Source organism: Poecilia reticulata, chromosome 9, assembly GCF_904066995.2.
Source record: "Poecilia reticulata chromosome 9, P_reticulata-male-v2, whole genome shotgun sequence".
NCBI lineage: Eukaryota > Metazoa > Chordata > Actinopteri > Cyprinodontiformes > Poeciliidae > Poecilia > Poecilia reticulata.
The window spans coordinates 30,452-46,093 of record NC_088838.1 but is presented as its reverse complement, the minus strand read 5'-3'; the positions used below and the strand labels follow the sequence as shown (position 1 = coordinate 46,093).

Genomic DNA, 15,642 nt, shown 5'->3' with positions numbered 1-15,642 from the left:
CAGCATTTAAAGTCAATACTAATCAGAGAGGAAAATCTGTTTTAGTAAAGGTTCTAGGAAATGAATCAATATCTGCTAGAAATAAGTTACTTATATTTTTAAAAAGCACTAGGTTATTTAATTTTATTTAAAAGTATATATGTATATGTGCATATGTATGTGTGCATATGAGTACATATACATATATGTATTTATGTGTGTGAATTTGCACACTCATACACATCATTGAGGTGTGTATGAGTTTTCTGTATGAGAATTTTTTTCTGTATATCATTGATGATCACACTCCAGTCCGGTAGATGGCGGTAAAGGCACTTAAAGTTGGCTGCCATCCGTCAATAAAACAAGAAGAAGCAGGAGGAGGAGGAGGAAAGAAAAAACACGTTTCAGAAACCTAACGCTCAGCAATGATGACTAAACTACCAAATATACTGTTAACAGGTAAAGTGTTGCTTACGACTTTGATGTCCTATTTCCTAATAACGTTTGTGATCTAACTACGCTGGACGTGTGTAATTTCAAATATGTTTCGTGTTAGCAGTACTCAACATTCAGTGGATGTTTATGTAGAAAAGTGGGAAGGAGAACAACAAGGCATGGTCCCAATTCATAAAGTGATTCTAAAATATTTTAGACCAGGGGTTTAACACGGACTGAAATCCTTATTTTATCCGTAACTTATAGGAAGTGCTGGTTCAAGTAAGGGATCAGTCCAAAAAACATTGCTATACCATTTTGTTTTGTGTTATTCAGTTTATTACAACTGATAAGAACCTCTTCGCAGGTAAGGAATTGCGTTCATGCCTAATTGAAATTTTGTAAACATGTGTTTTGAGACCTGTTACTAAAATGGTCTATGCTTGTTTGTTGCTTCCCTTATGCCAAGTACGTTTGAAATCTGTCAAACTAGTTCGGAGAAAGTCTGCGCTGTGATGTTTTAATGTCCCGATCTACTTCAACCGAAGTGCCGAAATCGGTTCTCATTGACGTGATGAAAATTGCGCCACGTTGTTCGCAGACAGGCATCCAGGCCCAATGTTCCATGAGTGGTTCTCAACCTTTTTTGGGTCACTCATTCAGGTCCCTTTTCTCCCCAATAGGCACTGAATATTATTTATTATTAATATTACTATCATTATTGTTGCTATGGTTTTTATTGTTATTTCTCTATTTACAATCAAAAGTAATAAAAAACACATTACTCAATTATTAGTTTGCCAGCTATGTGAATAGAAATTATTTTACAGGTGTCTAAGAAAAATGCAATGGACATTCACATTAAAATAGGTAGGCCTAAGCTAACAGCAGAGTGGCCAAAAAATACATAAATAAATCAGTTCAAACTATGATTATCAGCTTTGTCTTGTTCTGTGCCATTTTCTGATGTTAGCTGATAAATCTTGCACAAAATGGCCAGATAAAAAATGCACAACAATGCCAGTTTAAACTTCAATCTATTTACTAGGGATGCTCCCATCAGGTTTTCTGCTGCCGATTCCAATACCAATCACCAATGAGGCCGACCTCTGCCGATCACCGATCTTCACCGATCACCAGGATTGACAGTTAATTTTTTTGCTTTAGGTATAAATGATACTATGTGATCTGACAAAATTTAAAAAATGATCTGGCAATAAATTCACCTAATTAAGGCGTAAAACATGCAAAATACTTGCAGGCACAATGCAACAGCTATTGAGTCAAAAGTACAACTGAAAAACCTGCAATCAGTAAAATAATATTTAGTAGTAAGGCTCTCAGTACCATAAATTATATATGAGTCAAATAAATCTGCCTATATCAAATAGTGTAAAGTAATAAAGGAAACATTCACTCAAAGTCAGACGCAGGCTGCATCAAAATAAACGATCCTTCCTGATAGCATGGCTAGCTGATTAATGCTGATTCTGATTGTTTCTGACCAAGTGGAGTAATTCTGCAGAACACAGGAGGATGCCAGAGATGCAATAAGTTTATAGCAGGTGTGTGAATGATCTACTGATCGGTCTGCTGATTGCAGCCAGTTCACATTGTTAGCAGAACTAGTGGGCCCGAAAAACAAATTTTGCTTCGGGCCCCAAGGAGGCTTAGGCCAGCCCTGCTCTTTTTTACGTAAAGCAGTGGTCCCCAAGCTTTTTATCACCGCGGACCGATGGCAAGTAAACTTGGCAAGTTTACAGGGGTGGAGGGGGTGAACCGTCAGACAAGGCTTCTGCATGTTGGTGTTTGACATCCAAAATGGTGGGGCAGGTCTCTGTTTAGGCATTTGTGCTTCTAAAAAGTGCAACTACCACAAAATATGGATTTCAAATGTACAGTAAATGTATATTTGCTTTCCAAAGTCATTGCTGGAGATATTTCACTGTTCAAATGTGTTTTGTTATGACTTGTTGGATACAAAGCAAAATTCAATGCAATCACACATGTTCAGTAAAGTGAAATAAAAATGATTTTAATACGGTACTTTAGATTTAAAAACAGATTTTTTGCGACAGATACAGCTTGCTATGTGAACATTACCATATTTCCAATACTAACCTTTTGTCATACGATTTTGTCAAAAAATAGTCTATAAAACGTAATAAACATTCAATTTAACAATTCCTCCTGCTTTGATTCAGCTAATTAAAGATACAATTACATATTCAGCTGTTGCTCAAAAAGAACCATGTCTGATTATAAATGGTTGTGATTTTAGAAAATGTTATAAGAAATTCATAAAGAGCACTATGATGTCGATTTTCCCTCACCCTGCTCCAACCTGAGAAGAAACCCTGACTAAATCATATCATGATATCTCTAAAGAAAATAAGAACTAAAAACATTGCTTTTTTCTTTTCCACTCCCACAAAAAAAAAAAAAGTAATTTCTAAATGATGTACAAAGTGTATTTTGTGACTAAGATTTTTAGGTAATTAACCATTTTTAAATTGAAAATTTAATGTTTTCAGAAAGATTTTCTAAAACATTTCTAAAAAGATTAGTCAGAAATCTTTTTTTTTTTTCCAAGGTATTTTTATTAAATTTTTCTGTTACACAAACATACAAAAACACTCATACAAAAACATAAAAAGTAAAACAAAATAGATTAAAAATCAAAATATAAAAATTAACAAAGTGCATTCCCTCCCCCCTCCCTAAAAGAACACTAAACCCCAGGGCTCACTCTATCTACACACATAAAGAAAAAAAAAAGAAAAATTTGCTTTACATGTCACAGTATTTGACAAGATGTAGGAAGGGAAACCAAATATCCTTAAAGTCTTCAAGCTTTCCTTTTGTTAAATATGTCAGCTTTTCCATCGCCAGGTTGTTGCTCAATAGTTTAATCCATTCATTTATCTGGTCTTTCTGTGTTCCTCCACTTCAGAGCAATCATATGTTTAGCCTGCAAAAGGCAAAAACTCAAGAGCTTCTTTCTCTTCATAGGTCCTTTAAATCCATCTGGAAAAATGTGCAATAAGCAAAGTTTACTGTCCACTGGAACATCCTGTTCGATCAAACGAGAGATGTACATGATAACCTCCTTCCAGAAAGTTTGAATCTCAATACATTGCCACATACAATGGAAAAGAGTACCCTTATCTATATTACATTTAACACAGATATCAGGAATATTTGAATTAAAATGGTGAAGTTTTACAGGAGTGATATATGTTCTAAATATCCAGTTGTATTGTAATAATCTAAACCTTGTGTTAATAGTTTGCGTTTGTGCCAATAGACATGAGTTATTCCATTCATTCTCAGAGATTTCGGTTTGCAGATCAGCTTTCCAGGCTTGTAAATATGCAAGACTATTTTCTTTTGAAGCTAAAAGTAAAATATGATAAAATTTGGAAAGTAGGCCTCTACTCTGATTATGGTGAACGGCTACATTCTCTATGGTAGTGAGTGGAGGTTCAGACGTAGATTTTAGTGAGGTGAAAATAAAACTTCTAATCTGTAAATACTTAAAAAAATGCTTTTGGGGCAGGCTGTACTTATTTTCCAGTTGTTCAAAAGTCATCAAAACTCCTTCACTATAAAGGTCCCCTATTTTATTTAAGCCTCTATTCATCCATATTCTAAACCCCCTGTCTGCTCTTCCTGGTTTGAATCTGTTGTTTCCCCAAATAGGTGACAGGTATGAGATTTTGGAAACCTCATCTAAACCCTTATGGGAGTGGTGCCAAACTGATATTGTGTTTTTGAGAAAATGATTTTTGGTGGTTTTTAATAGATGTTTAAGTTCAGCTGAGTAAAAATAGGATGTCAAAGGTAATGTTACCGAGTTGTTTTCTATTTGTACCCATCAAGGTATGTCACCGGTTGAAAAATAACAGGAAGCAGCACAATAGTACAATTTAATGTTCGGCACTCTAAGCCCACCTCGATCGTAGGGCAGATAGAGAAGAGAGTGTTGCAATCTGGACCGTTTATTGTTCCATATAAATTTGTTAAAGGCTTTATCCATAGAGCAAAAGAAGGAAGCTGGAATGTGTAAAGGAATGGACTGGAAAAGGAAAATGAACTTTGGGAGAATGGACATTTTAATAATGTTAATACGACCTATCATTGAGATTGGCATCTCGTTCCATCTTTCTAGGGAATCTAATATTTTCTGCATTAAAGGATCGTAATTTATAGAAACCATTTTCTCTATATCTCGGTCAATCTTAATTCGTAGGTAGGTAAAGCCCTCGTCGGTATATGTGAATTGTGTTTGTATTGGAGGGTTATTTCTGTTCAGCATTAATAAGGAGCTTGTCTTTTGGTTAACTTTATATCCTGAGAATTCTCCAAATTCCTCCAGTATTTTATCAACAGCTTGAACAGACTCTTCCAGATTAGCTAAAAACAAAACAATGTCATCTGCAAAAAGAGACAACCGGTGCTCTACATTCCCAATTTGAATGCCGGTGATCTCAGGGGATTTACGTATTGCCATAGCAAGCGGTTCAATGGCAAACAAGAAAAGAAGAGGGGACAGTGGGCATCTTTGTCGTGTCGATCTACAGAGGTTTATACATCTTGACAGTTGATTGTTTGTGGCAACTTTAGCCACTGGCTCAGTGTACAGTAACTGAATCCATTTTAAATATTTTCCTCCTAGGCCGAATCTTTTAAGGGTATCAAAGAGGTAACTCCATTCAATCCTATCGAAAGCTTTTTCAGCATCTAATGACAGAAAGGCATGGTCCATAGCAAACTGTTTTGCATACAATATATTAAGTAATCGGCGGGTATTGTGAAAGGCTTGGCGCCCAATAACAAATCCGTTTTGGTCATTTGAGATTAAATTAGGAATAAGCGTTTCAGTCCTTCGAGCCAAAGCTTTGCATAGAATTTTTGTGTCAAGTCAAATCTTTTAAGAAGATGGATCTTCTGCATGAAATCTGTCAAGTTTTGATATAATAAAATTTGGTCTAGCAGGGGATGAAGAGTCAAATTATGATATTAACAATTTAATCCTCTTTAATAAGTTTTAATTCACAAATGCTGCTTTCTAAAAATTGCCTCCATTTTTAACATGTTGTCAGTGAACTAATTTTGTTTAAGAAAGTACTTGGATGTTGCAGCAACATAAAAGCCCAATTTTTATACCAATGTTAATAGCTTAATTTAAGACTTGAATTTCCTCTTGTATTTGTAACATTTTCTGTTTTACTTCCCTCAGTTAGTTTGTGTGACTACTCTTACTTTATTTCTTTTTCTGGTTAGTTTATTATATCAATCTGTTGTTACTGATGTGTGCATTACCATACTATTTTCTTTGAATTTTCAAAAAACCCACACACACATTCAAAACATCACATGTAGAAATGAACTGTGGTTAATATACTTTGCTGAACTTCACCTGGATGCAGGCTTAGCAGAAGTGCGAAAATATTACCCAAAAGGGGCGGGGCAAAAGACGGATACGGAGTATTGCTTCAACAAAAATGCACATTTAAAGGAAACAAGGGTAGAACAAGAGTGAAATCATGTGAGTATTGGGACCTAGTTGCGCTTCTCAAAGTTCACGTTTTCCACGTGCGTCAGGTAATGCGTACGTTGGAGCCGTATTCTCATAAAATGTAAATAGCAGTGCAGGGGGACCTGCTCTGCAAGAGCACCTTTCAAGTCATCTAGCTTGTGTGAAAGTGGTGTGCTCAGTCTGTGCAGATTTACAAAAATTCAGATGTGTATTACCAGGGGCTGCGACAACATGTGAGGCCAACCCGTGGGTCAGAACTTTGCATGGCATGTTCGCCTCCTTACACCCACTTCAACACCTGGTGCACATTTTTCCTACCACACTTTTTCCTTCCACTCAACCTTCTATGAATATGAGTATATTCCCTGTAAGCTATAGTCCTAAAAAATACAATAAAGTCTTAAAATATTTCAAATATTAAAATCATCTTAAACACTTTAATTTTCTAAAATGGGTGGCTAAAAATATATAACTTTTTTATGATGATACAGGTTTTTCTTAGCTATAAATGAAATTAACTGACTTTAGTGGGACACTCATGGATGTCAAAAATAAATAAATTGGTCATTCCCATTCACCTACACTATCTGACAGTGCATGATTTGTATTTTAATGACACTTTGTTTGCTCTGAATATAGTTATGAGTGTTCAATCTAATATAGTGGGAATATTTTTGTTTCATACACATCTACAGGAACACCTGGAGTAGGGAAGACAACTTTGGGAAAGGAGTTGGCTGCACAGACAGGGTTGACGTATGTCAACATTGGTGAACTGGCACATGAAGGTAAGATCCACAACAGAGAAAGATGCCATTGGTATAAATATTATAGAGAGAGAGAGACTTTCATCCTGATGTTAATCCCCCAAATCAAAACTTTATAATCTGTTATCTCAAATTACTATATTTTGACCACTTTTGAAGTCATTTTTATACCTTAAATAATGCAGCTGTGTGTGTTCATATAGTCAACCAGTCAAGTTACATTTTTGTATTCATTATATATATATATATATATATATATATATATATATATATATATATATATATATATATATATACTTCATGTAGATCCAGAGGGGGTGCAGGGCAATGAATGTGTGCTCTTTGGTTTGGGAGTGGTAACATTTAATTTTTACTGATAAAACAATTTAAAAACCCTATATAATTCATTTTGTAATTGACAGGGCCCCCATTTTTTTTCTATTTCTATAAGGGAAAAAAATTGTGGGAGGGCCCCTTGTTAGCCAGGGGCCCTTGGAATTGTCCTAACCCCCCCTCCCCCCACCCCCCAATATGGCACCCCTGGTTCCAAGAGTCAGAACTCACACTTTTGGTGAGGCTTCTTTCCAGTATTATGGACCCCGTTTGTGGAACGGTCTGCCAGAGAACCTGAGGGCTGCAGAAAATGTAGCTGTCTTTAAGAGCAGCTCAAGACCATCTTTTTAACTGTATTTCCTGAATTGAATAATTTCTGCTAAGTCTGTGCATTTTCCATGCAGTTGTGTGTTTTTCCATGTGGGGTTGGGGTGGGTAGTTGTTTGTTTTTTATTGATCTGTATAGCACTTTGAGCTGCTTTTAATATTGAGGGTGCTTTATAAATAAAATTAATTGATTGATTGATTTACAAAGGCTTATTTTATTGTGGTCATCATGTTATCCCTTCCTCGTTCAACTGTGGAGGATGTAACAATACCATTGTCTTTTTTCACCAATTTGAATAATCAACTTATCTCGACTACATTGAAAATTATAATCAATTTACAGTCTATTTACTTGACTTGGAATCTCTTTGAAATGATTTGATTAAATCAATTTTGTAAGTGCTTTAAGATGTCATTTGTTGTCAAATGAAAACTAAATTGAAATAATGCACGTTAAAAAATGGTCCAATGACAGTGTCTGGCATGAGTATTTTTAATTAAAGCAAAAGTTGTCAGCACCATCCTTTACCAATTTATTTATGAGTGAAATACTTTTCTAAATCTTTCCCCAGGCCAATATTATGATGGATATGATGAAGAGTACCAGTGCCCTGTTTTGGATGAGGACCGGGTGAGTTAAATTCTTTTCTAACCTTTTCAAACCAGTTCTTTGTCCCATTTTTATTAACGTCACCTGTTTAACCTAGGATAACTATATTTTTGTGCTGATTTGGTATTAAATACACACACACACACTTATATATATATATATATATATATATATATATATATATATAAGGAAAGGAGCCACAGCCAAATACCTCCAACAAATAAGGCAAGTCCTGAGAAGCCAGCTCAATGGCAAGAACAAGATCCGTGCAATAAACAGCTATGCCTTACCAGTAATCAGATACCCACAGATGTTAAGACTAGGAAGCTACTAACCATGCATGGAGGATTCCACCCCAAATCCAGCACCCTGAGACTGAACATGAGCTGTAAGGAAGGAGGCAGAGGACTAGTGAGTGTGAGAGCCACTGTCCAGGATGAAACATCCAAGATCCATAAATACATCAAGGACAAAGCCTCAACAGACGATGTGCTCAGTGAATGTCTCAGACAATGGGGAACAGAGGACGAGGTGCCGGAGGTACCGTCATGGGAGGACAAGCCCCTACATGGGATGTACCACCGACGAATAACTGAAGTGGCTGATATCAGGATATCTACTGGCTGGAAAAAGCTGGACTCAAGGACAGCACAGAGGCTCTCATCCTGGCTGCACAGGAACAGGCCCTAAACACCAGAGCAATAGAGGCTCAGATCTACCACACCAGACAAGACCCAAGGTGTAGGTTGTGCAAGGAGGCCCCCAACTTTATTTATAAAGCACTTTAAAACAACCATAGCTGATACAAAGTGCGGTACAGTAAAACACAACATAACAATAATTAAAAAATAAAAAAACTCTTTCAGTTTAAAAACAAACATACAATTTAAAACTAGATCCCGCTGGAGTTGAAAGCCAAGTAAAATAGATGGTTTTAAGACGAGCTTTAAAAGTGGACAGTGAAGGGGCCTCTCTGACCTGCAAAGGCAAGTCGTTCCATAACTTAGGACCCATGACAGAGAAGCTCTGTCCCCTCTGAGCTTCCTTCTGGATCTTGGTACCTCCAGGAGCAGCTGATCTGCTGACCTGAGTGACCGATAGGGCATGGAGGGGTGAAGAAGCTCAGAGAGGTAAGCCGGGGCAAGATTATGCAGTGATTTAATAACAAACATAAGAATTTTAAAATGAATCCTAAAATATATAGGCAGCCAGTGAAGTGAGGCCAGGACAGGGGTCACATGCTCCCTCTTTCGAGTTCCTGTTAAAAGTGGTGCAGCAGCATCTGAACCAGCTGCAGACGTGAGAGCAGCGACTGACTGACTCCCAGATAAAGTGAGTTACAGTAATCCAATCGAGTTGAAATAAAAGCCTGGATCACTGTTTCAAAAAGCTGCCTGGAAAGAAAAGATTTCACTGACGCCAATCGCCTTAAAGGATAAAAGCTGGACTTAACCACGGCTCTGATTTGGCTGTCCAATTTAAAATCACTGTCCACCTTAAAACCAAGATCTGTAATAACAGGTTTAAAATATACCTCCAAAGATCCTAGGTCAACAGAGGAGGACTCACAGGAGCCACTGGGTCCAAAGACAATCACCTCTGTTTTGTTTTCATTAAAATTTAAAAAGTTCAAGGCCAACCAAGCTTTAATATCACCTAGACATGCCAGGAGATGTTTGATATAATGTACATCTTTCTGCTTCAGGGGCAAATAAATCTGACAGTCATCAGCATAGCAATGAAATGAAATCCCATGTTTCCTAAGGATAGAACCCAGAGGCAGTAAATAAAGAGAGAAAAGCAGTGGGCCCAGAATTGAGCCCTGCGGGACACCATAAGGCAATGGTCCCCAAACTACGGCCTGCGGGCCGAATCCGGCCCGCCTCCACATTTGGTCCGGCCCCCTGAACAATACCAGAGAGCATTCAGATTTTTTTTCATATATTGTATTTTCCGGTTTATATGTGGATTTTTCTTCAACCACCAGGGGGCTCTTTAGCAGGAAGTGTGTCCTGTAAACTGTGGTGCTTTGTTTTGCATGGCGCATTGCTGCCATCTTTTGGACTTTTAGGGAACTGCTTGACTTTTATGTTATTTAATCAGTACAGTTGTTTGCTAGCGGTAGAGCAGATGAACACATGTTTGTTATGAACGCCGCATTCCAGGTCGAGTTCTTCGAAGCCTGTAAGTAGCAGCTTATACTTCAAATCGAGCCTTTATGTTAACATATCAGGAATTCAGATGTTAAAGTTATTTTCCCTCAATTGAATATATACTAGTCAGTCCCAGTAACCATTTCACTAACGGTTTTTGCCCATGTGCTTTCTGAGTAAAAATCAATCGAGAAACGCGCAACCCCACCCTCCTCCGTACAGTTTCAACCTTCAAACCCCCCACCCCGTCAACAATTTCCGGCAGCGCAGGTGATAAACGTGTAACACTTTTTCTGTTACAAACTGACTCCGGCCCCCCACCAGAGAAGGGAAAAGTTATGTGGCCCTCACAGGAAAAAGTTTGGGGACCCCTGCCATAAGGCATTGAAGCAGCAGATGATTCAGAGTCAATAATTTTCACGGAAATTGTTCTCTCCTCCAGGTAAGACCTAAACCATTTAAGAACAGTGCCATCAATACCTACAATGTGGTGTAATCGCGATATTAAAATCGCGATTTTAAAATGTCATGGTCTACCGTATCAAAGGCAGCAGTTAAGACAAGTAAAATCAGAACAACATGGTTACCAGAATCACATGCAAGAAGGATATCATTAAAAACTCTTATTAAAGCAGATTCTGTGCTATGAAGAGATTTAAAACCTGACAGAAAAACCTCCAGAATGTCATTGTCATCTAAAAACTGTCAGCTAGCTGACAGTGCACAATTTTTTTCTGAAAACTTAGAAAGAAAATGCAGTTTAGAAATAGGCCAATAATTAGCCAGAACAGTAGGATCAAGGCCAGGTTTTTTAAGCAGTGGCTGCACTACTGCATGTTTAAAACTAGAGGGCACCACACCTGAGGACAGACTATTTATAATTGCAAGAACAGGCTGCACTATGCTAGATAAAATATCTTTAAAGAAATTGTGGAGGGACAGGATCACTGGGGGAACCTGATGGCTTAATGCAGCCGACCACGTCCTCCTAAAAGTGAGACAGTCACAGGCTCAAACTGAGTGAAGGCAGCAGAACAAGGGACCGAAACAGAGGGGTCAGAGTCAGGAGCTGTGATAAGAGCCCTGGTTCTACCAACCTTTTCAATAAAGAAACGCAGAAAATTATCACACATGTCAGTAGAAGCTTCCAAACAGGCATTCTGTGGAATATTAAGTACAGAGTCAATGGTATTAAATAAAACAGGTGGGTTATAGGGTTATGACTGTTTGAGGAAATTATATTTGCCAAATATTCCCTTTTAGCCTCTTTAACTGTGCTCTGGTAGTGACACCAACAGTCTTTTAAAATCTGAAAAGCAGCCTGCAGTTTATCCTTTTTCCACCTTCGTTCAGCACGGCGACATTCCTTCCTTCCAGCACGAGTTCTGTCATTAAACCAAGGCTCGGGTTTAATCCTTGGCTGCCTGGTTTTTAATGGAGCAACCGAGTCCAGGATGGTTTGACAGGAAGAACAGAACCAGGACCAGAGCTCTTCTGTATCAGAGTGAAGGAAGTCAGATGATCCACAGAGCTGAAGAAAAGCAGTAGAGAACTGAGTGGCAGTGGAAGGGTTAATAATCCGACAGCACCGAACAGCAGCGAGAGTTTTAACTGCAGTAGGTGGCAAAGTAACACTGAATAAAACAGGCAGGTGATCCGAGAATACAGAGTCACAGATTTCCAGGTTAGTCACAGGCAGACCACAGGAAATAACCAGGTCCAGTGTGTGTCCGTGCTCATGTGTAGGACCGGATACGGCCTGTACCAGGTTAAAAGAGTCCAGAAGGCTTAAAAAGTCCTTTACCAGAGGCTTATCAGGACAACACACGTATATATTGAAGTCTCCAACAATAAGAACACGTTCATAGTTAGTTATAATCCCAGCTAAAAAGTCAGAGAAGTCGCTTATAAAATCCTTATTATATTTGGGGGGGCGGTAAACGACAGCACAGAAAACTGGGTTTACGTGTCTCATCTCAAATGACATAAACTCAAAGCTGGAGAAAGATGTCTGTAGAAAACACTGCTTACATTTGTAGTCCTGTTTGTAAACAGTCGCTGTGCCTCCCCCTCTCCCCGAAGCCCGTGGTGAATTAAAATAAGAACAGTCCACCGGTAAAAGCTCAGCTAGAGCACTGGACTCACCAACACTCAGCCACACACAGAAAATCCAGGTTTTGGTGACTAAAAAAGTCCCAAAGAATAAAAAAGTTTTATTCGCAAGCGACCTGGCGTTTACCAGGCCAATCCTGACAGGAACTGGATCATGGGCTTCAACAGGTTGGGAAACCCGGCACAGCAGTCTCAGATTTTGGAGACACCGTCAGCAAATGTTTATCCGGGAAGGGCAGGGACGGCGGTGTAGAGGCGCTTGAATGCCGACCACTGGCACCAAGCAGACATCAACAGGATCCAAGGAACGCCGAGGCACCCGAAAGCCCAGAAACGATCCATGCGATGATCGGGTAAAAGGAGAACAGTGCGTCAGGTAAAACTTCAGCTTCACCAGCCGACCGCTTCGTCTACCGCGACGATGATGATGTCTCTGCCGTGAAAGCAGCGCAGGAACCCGGAACAGGTGACTCGGAATCTCCGACAGAAGCGGGGGCAAGGATTGTTGGCCAGCAACATCAAATAACTCCATATCCTGGACCAAATGTTGGAGGTCTAGTAGCGTGTTGCGATCGTACACCAGCAGAGACTTAGTTCCGTAGATGACACAGGTTAGAAACAGTATAAACATAATCAAACGAGAATGACAAACGAGCAGCCACACACACCGGCGCAATCTTGGATCATCATAACCAAGTGGTGGGCGTTGGAACATCTGTGCAGAATATGGACTGGAAGCCCCGAGAGCAAAGTGGGGAACACCCCCAAAGGTGGTGGAGAATGACCGAGCTAAGATCCTGTGGGACTTCCAGATCCAGACAGACAAAATGGTAATGGAGAACCAACCGGACATTGTGGTGGTGGATAAAGAACAGAGGAAAGCCGTTGTGGTGGATGTAGCAATACCAAGTGACTACATCATCAGGAAAAAGGAGCAGGAGAAACTGGAGAAATACCAGGGCCTCAGAGAGGAACTGGAAAAGACCTGGAAGGTGAAGACCACAGTGGTGCCTGTGGTCATCGGGGCCCTCGGGGCAGTCACCCCCAAACTGGAGCAGTGGCTAAAACAGATCCCAGGAACAACATCAGACATCTCAGTCCAGAAATGTGCAGTTCTAGGCACAGCCAAGATACTGGAGGAGAACCCTCAAGCTCCCAGGCTTCTGGTAGAGGACCCGAGCTCAGAGGATGAAAGAGAGAGAGAGAGAGCACCCGTGGAGGGTGAGAAGGACATTTTTATATATATAGTTATTTTGGTAATGGAAGCGAATGCACAGATTTGCACAACACCTTGTAGAAACAATAATTACTGAGATTATTACATTCATTCATTTGAGATTCAAACAGTCCATACATGCAGGATAACCACATAATTTGAGATGAGGGAGCGTTCAGACTGAGAACCAACTACCTGAATGGTTTCAGTTTGACAGTACAGACTGACTAATGCTGTCTACTAATCCAAATTCACCACACTGGTGCCTTTGATGAATTGGTGCTAATGAAAATTATCTGGATTCCACAGGTGGTGGATGAACTGGATCAAAAGATGGTGGAAGGTGGTGTAATCATAGATTATCATGGCTGTGATCTGTTTCCTGAACGATGGTTCCACATTGTTTTTGTACTTCGCACGGACAACACCCAGTTGTACACCCGACTTGAAGACAGGTGAAGTTTTTTTTCCCCCCTTTTAAAATTGTAAAACTTTTGAGGATTCAGACAAGCATTTCATTTGTTTTGTTTTGTTTTTAAGCAGGTTTTGGATGTTTGTTTCCTTGGTTATTTTTATTTTAATGCCAGTGCCAACACAGCTCCTATTAAGATGCTTTTCCACTGGCAGGTGGTACGCTAGCCAGTTAATATGCAGTTTGGTTCTACCCCAGGTAGTGACCTTTTCTATTATGCTCTTTGTTCCTCAGTATTGTGGACAGGCCGTGAGCAGCAGCTGTGGTCAACTCTGATGTTTTCAGAGGCACTCAACAATGGAGAACCTCAAGGTTCTGATGGACTAAAATAAACCGAGATATTTAATTATGCCTTTTAGAAATTCATTGCTGTCTCAAACATAAAGACTCAGATCAGCTGATTGTTTTGCTATACATATAAATATAATTACACTGTGCCACTTTTTGGGTTTAGGTAAGGATGCAGTCATATAGCCACCCATGAACTATATATATTTTTTAAATCTAAAGGAAAAATAAAATTCACATCACAAGCTAATATTAAGTAGTTCCGGTGTTTTACACTGTCGGCGCAAAACTGCAACTCCATCAGAAAGCTGGCCACAGTTGTACCATTTCTCTCTTATTGCTGTTCATTCTTCAAATTGATGTGCTGCTAGCCACAGCGGAATGTCCTGCTAAGATACTGTCATTCTCTGCAAAACTCAATGCACGCGTTCGTGGCACTGCTCCTGATTAAACTCATCAAATTCAATCAAATTTTATTTGTATAGCACATTTCAGCAGCAAGGCATTTCAAGGTGCTTTACATAATTAAAATAAAAACAGCATGTGACATTGAATAAATAGTAAGAAAGAGATTTTGAAAAAATTTAAAATAAAATAAAATTATGCTCCTCCATCCTCAGCATGTTCCAATGTTGTTTGGAGTTTTCAGTGTCGTAAATCACAAGCCAATCAACGAATGCAGTCAGCTGTCAATTAGATCGCTTTGGTACCATAGCTTGCTTTGTGCAGGTAGTTCTTATTCTTCAGTGTGTTAGTCAGGTGCCAGTGTGGGCAATTTGGATTAGACGGCATTAGTCAGTCTGTACTGTCAAACTGAAACCATTCAGGCTGTTGGTTCTCAGTCTGAACACCCCACCATCTCAAATTATTTGGCCATCCTGTTTGTGAGGGCCGCTGTTTGAATATTTGTTAAGCGAGGCTTATCACAAATTTAGGGAGTTGCATGGCCTCATACATCTGCTGCTAAATAAGTTAGCACATGCATCTTCAGTGTCTTTTAAGTATTTGATCTAGTTGGAAGAGATTTCAATTTCACAAAATGTTTATTGCGGTAGATAGTAAAAAAAATACATGTAGCTAGATGTTAAGTAACTAGTAAAATCTATACCACATTAGATTACACTGGTTAATTTGCAATCTTCATATTGCATGCAATATGGATATGTTGTTTAAGATTTAAGGTGAACAGAGATGGGGCTGAGAACAGATTGTATTTCAAAGGAACCAATAAACCTAAGAAAAAACTTGCTAGAAGATGCCTTTAGATTCATGTCCCTGATGGAGAGTCAAACCTTTTATCCAGATTGACACACAAGTGCATGAATCTTTTTGCAGTCAGCCAGACAGTGATTCTGAACAGAAGTGCAGTCCAGGGCAGCATAGACGTTCTTCTAGGTGTGCCTGA

The 15,642-nt window shown here is 39.1% G+C and overlaps 1 protein-coding gene across 1 annotated transcript in view; it reads left to right on the top strand.

Moving 5' to 3' along the window:
- The first annotated feature begins 306 nt into the window (after nt 1–306).
- Nucleotides 307–15,642, top strand: part of ak6 (adenylate kinase 6) — a 17,524-nt gene continuing 2,188 nt past the window's right edge. Inside the window, exons 1-4 of the mRNA XM_008402237.3 lie at nt 307–441; nt 6,655–6,747; nt 7,959–8,017; nt 13,787–13,932. Coding sequence (XP_008400459.1) covers nt 408–441; nt 6,655–6,747; nt 7,959–8,017; nt 13,787–13,932 — 332 coding nt within the window. The 5' untranslated portion in view covers nt 307–407. The remainder of the gene's footprint in view (nt 442–6,654; nt 6,748–7,958; nt 8,018–13,786; nt 13,933–15,642) is intronic.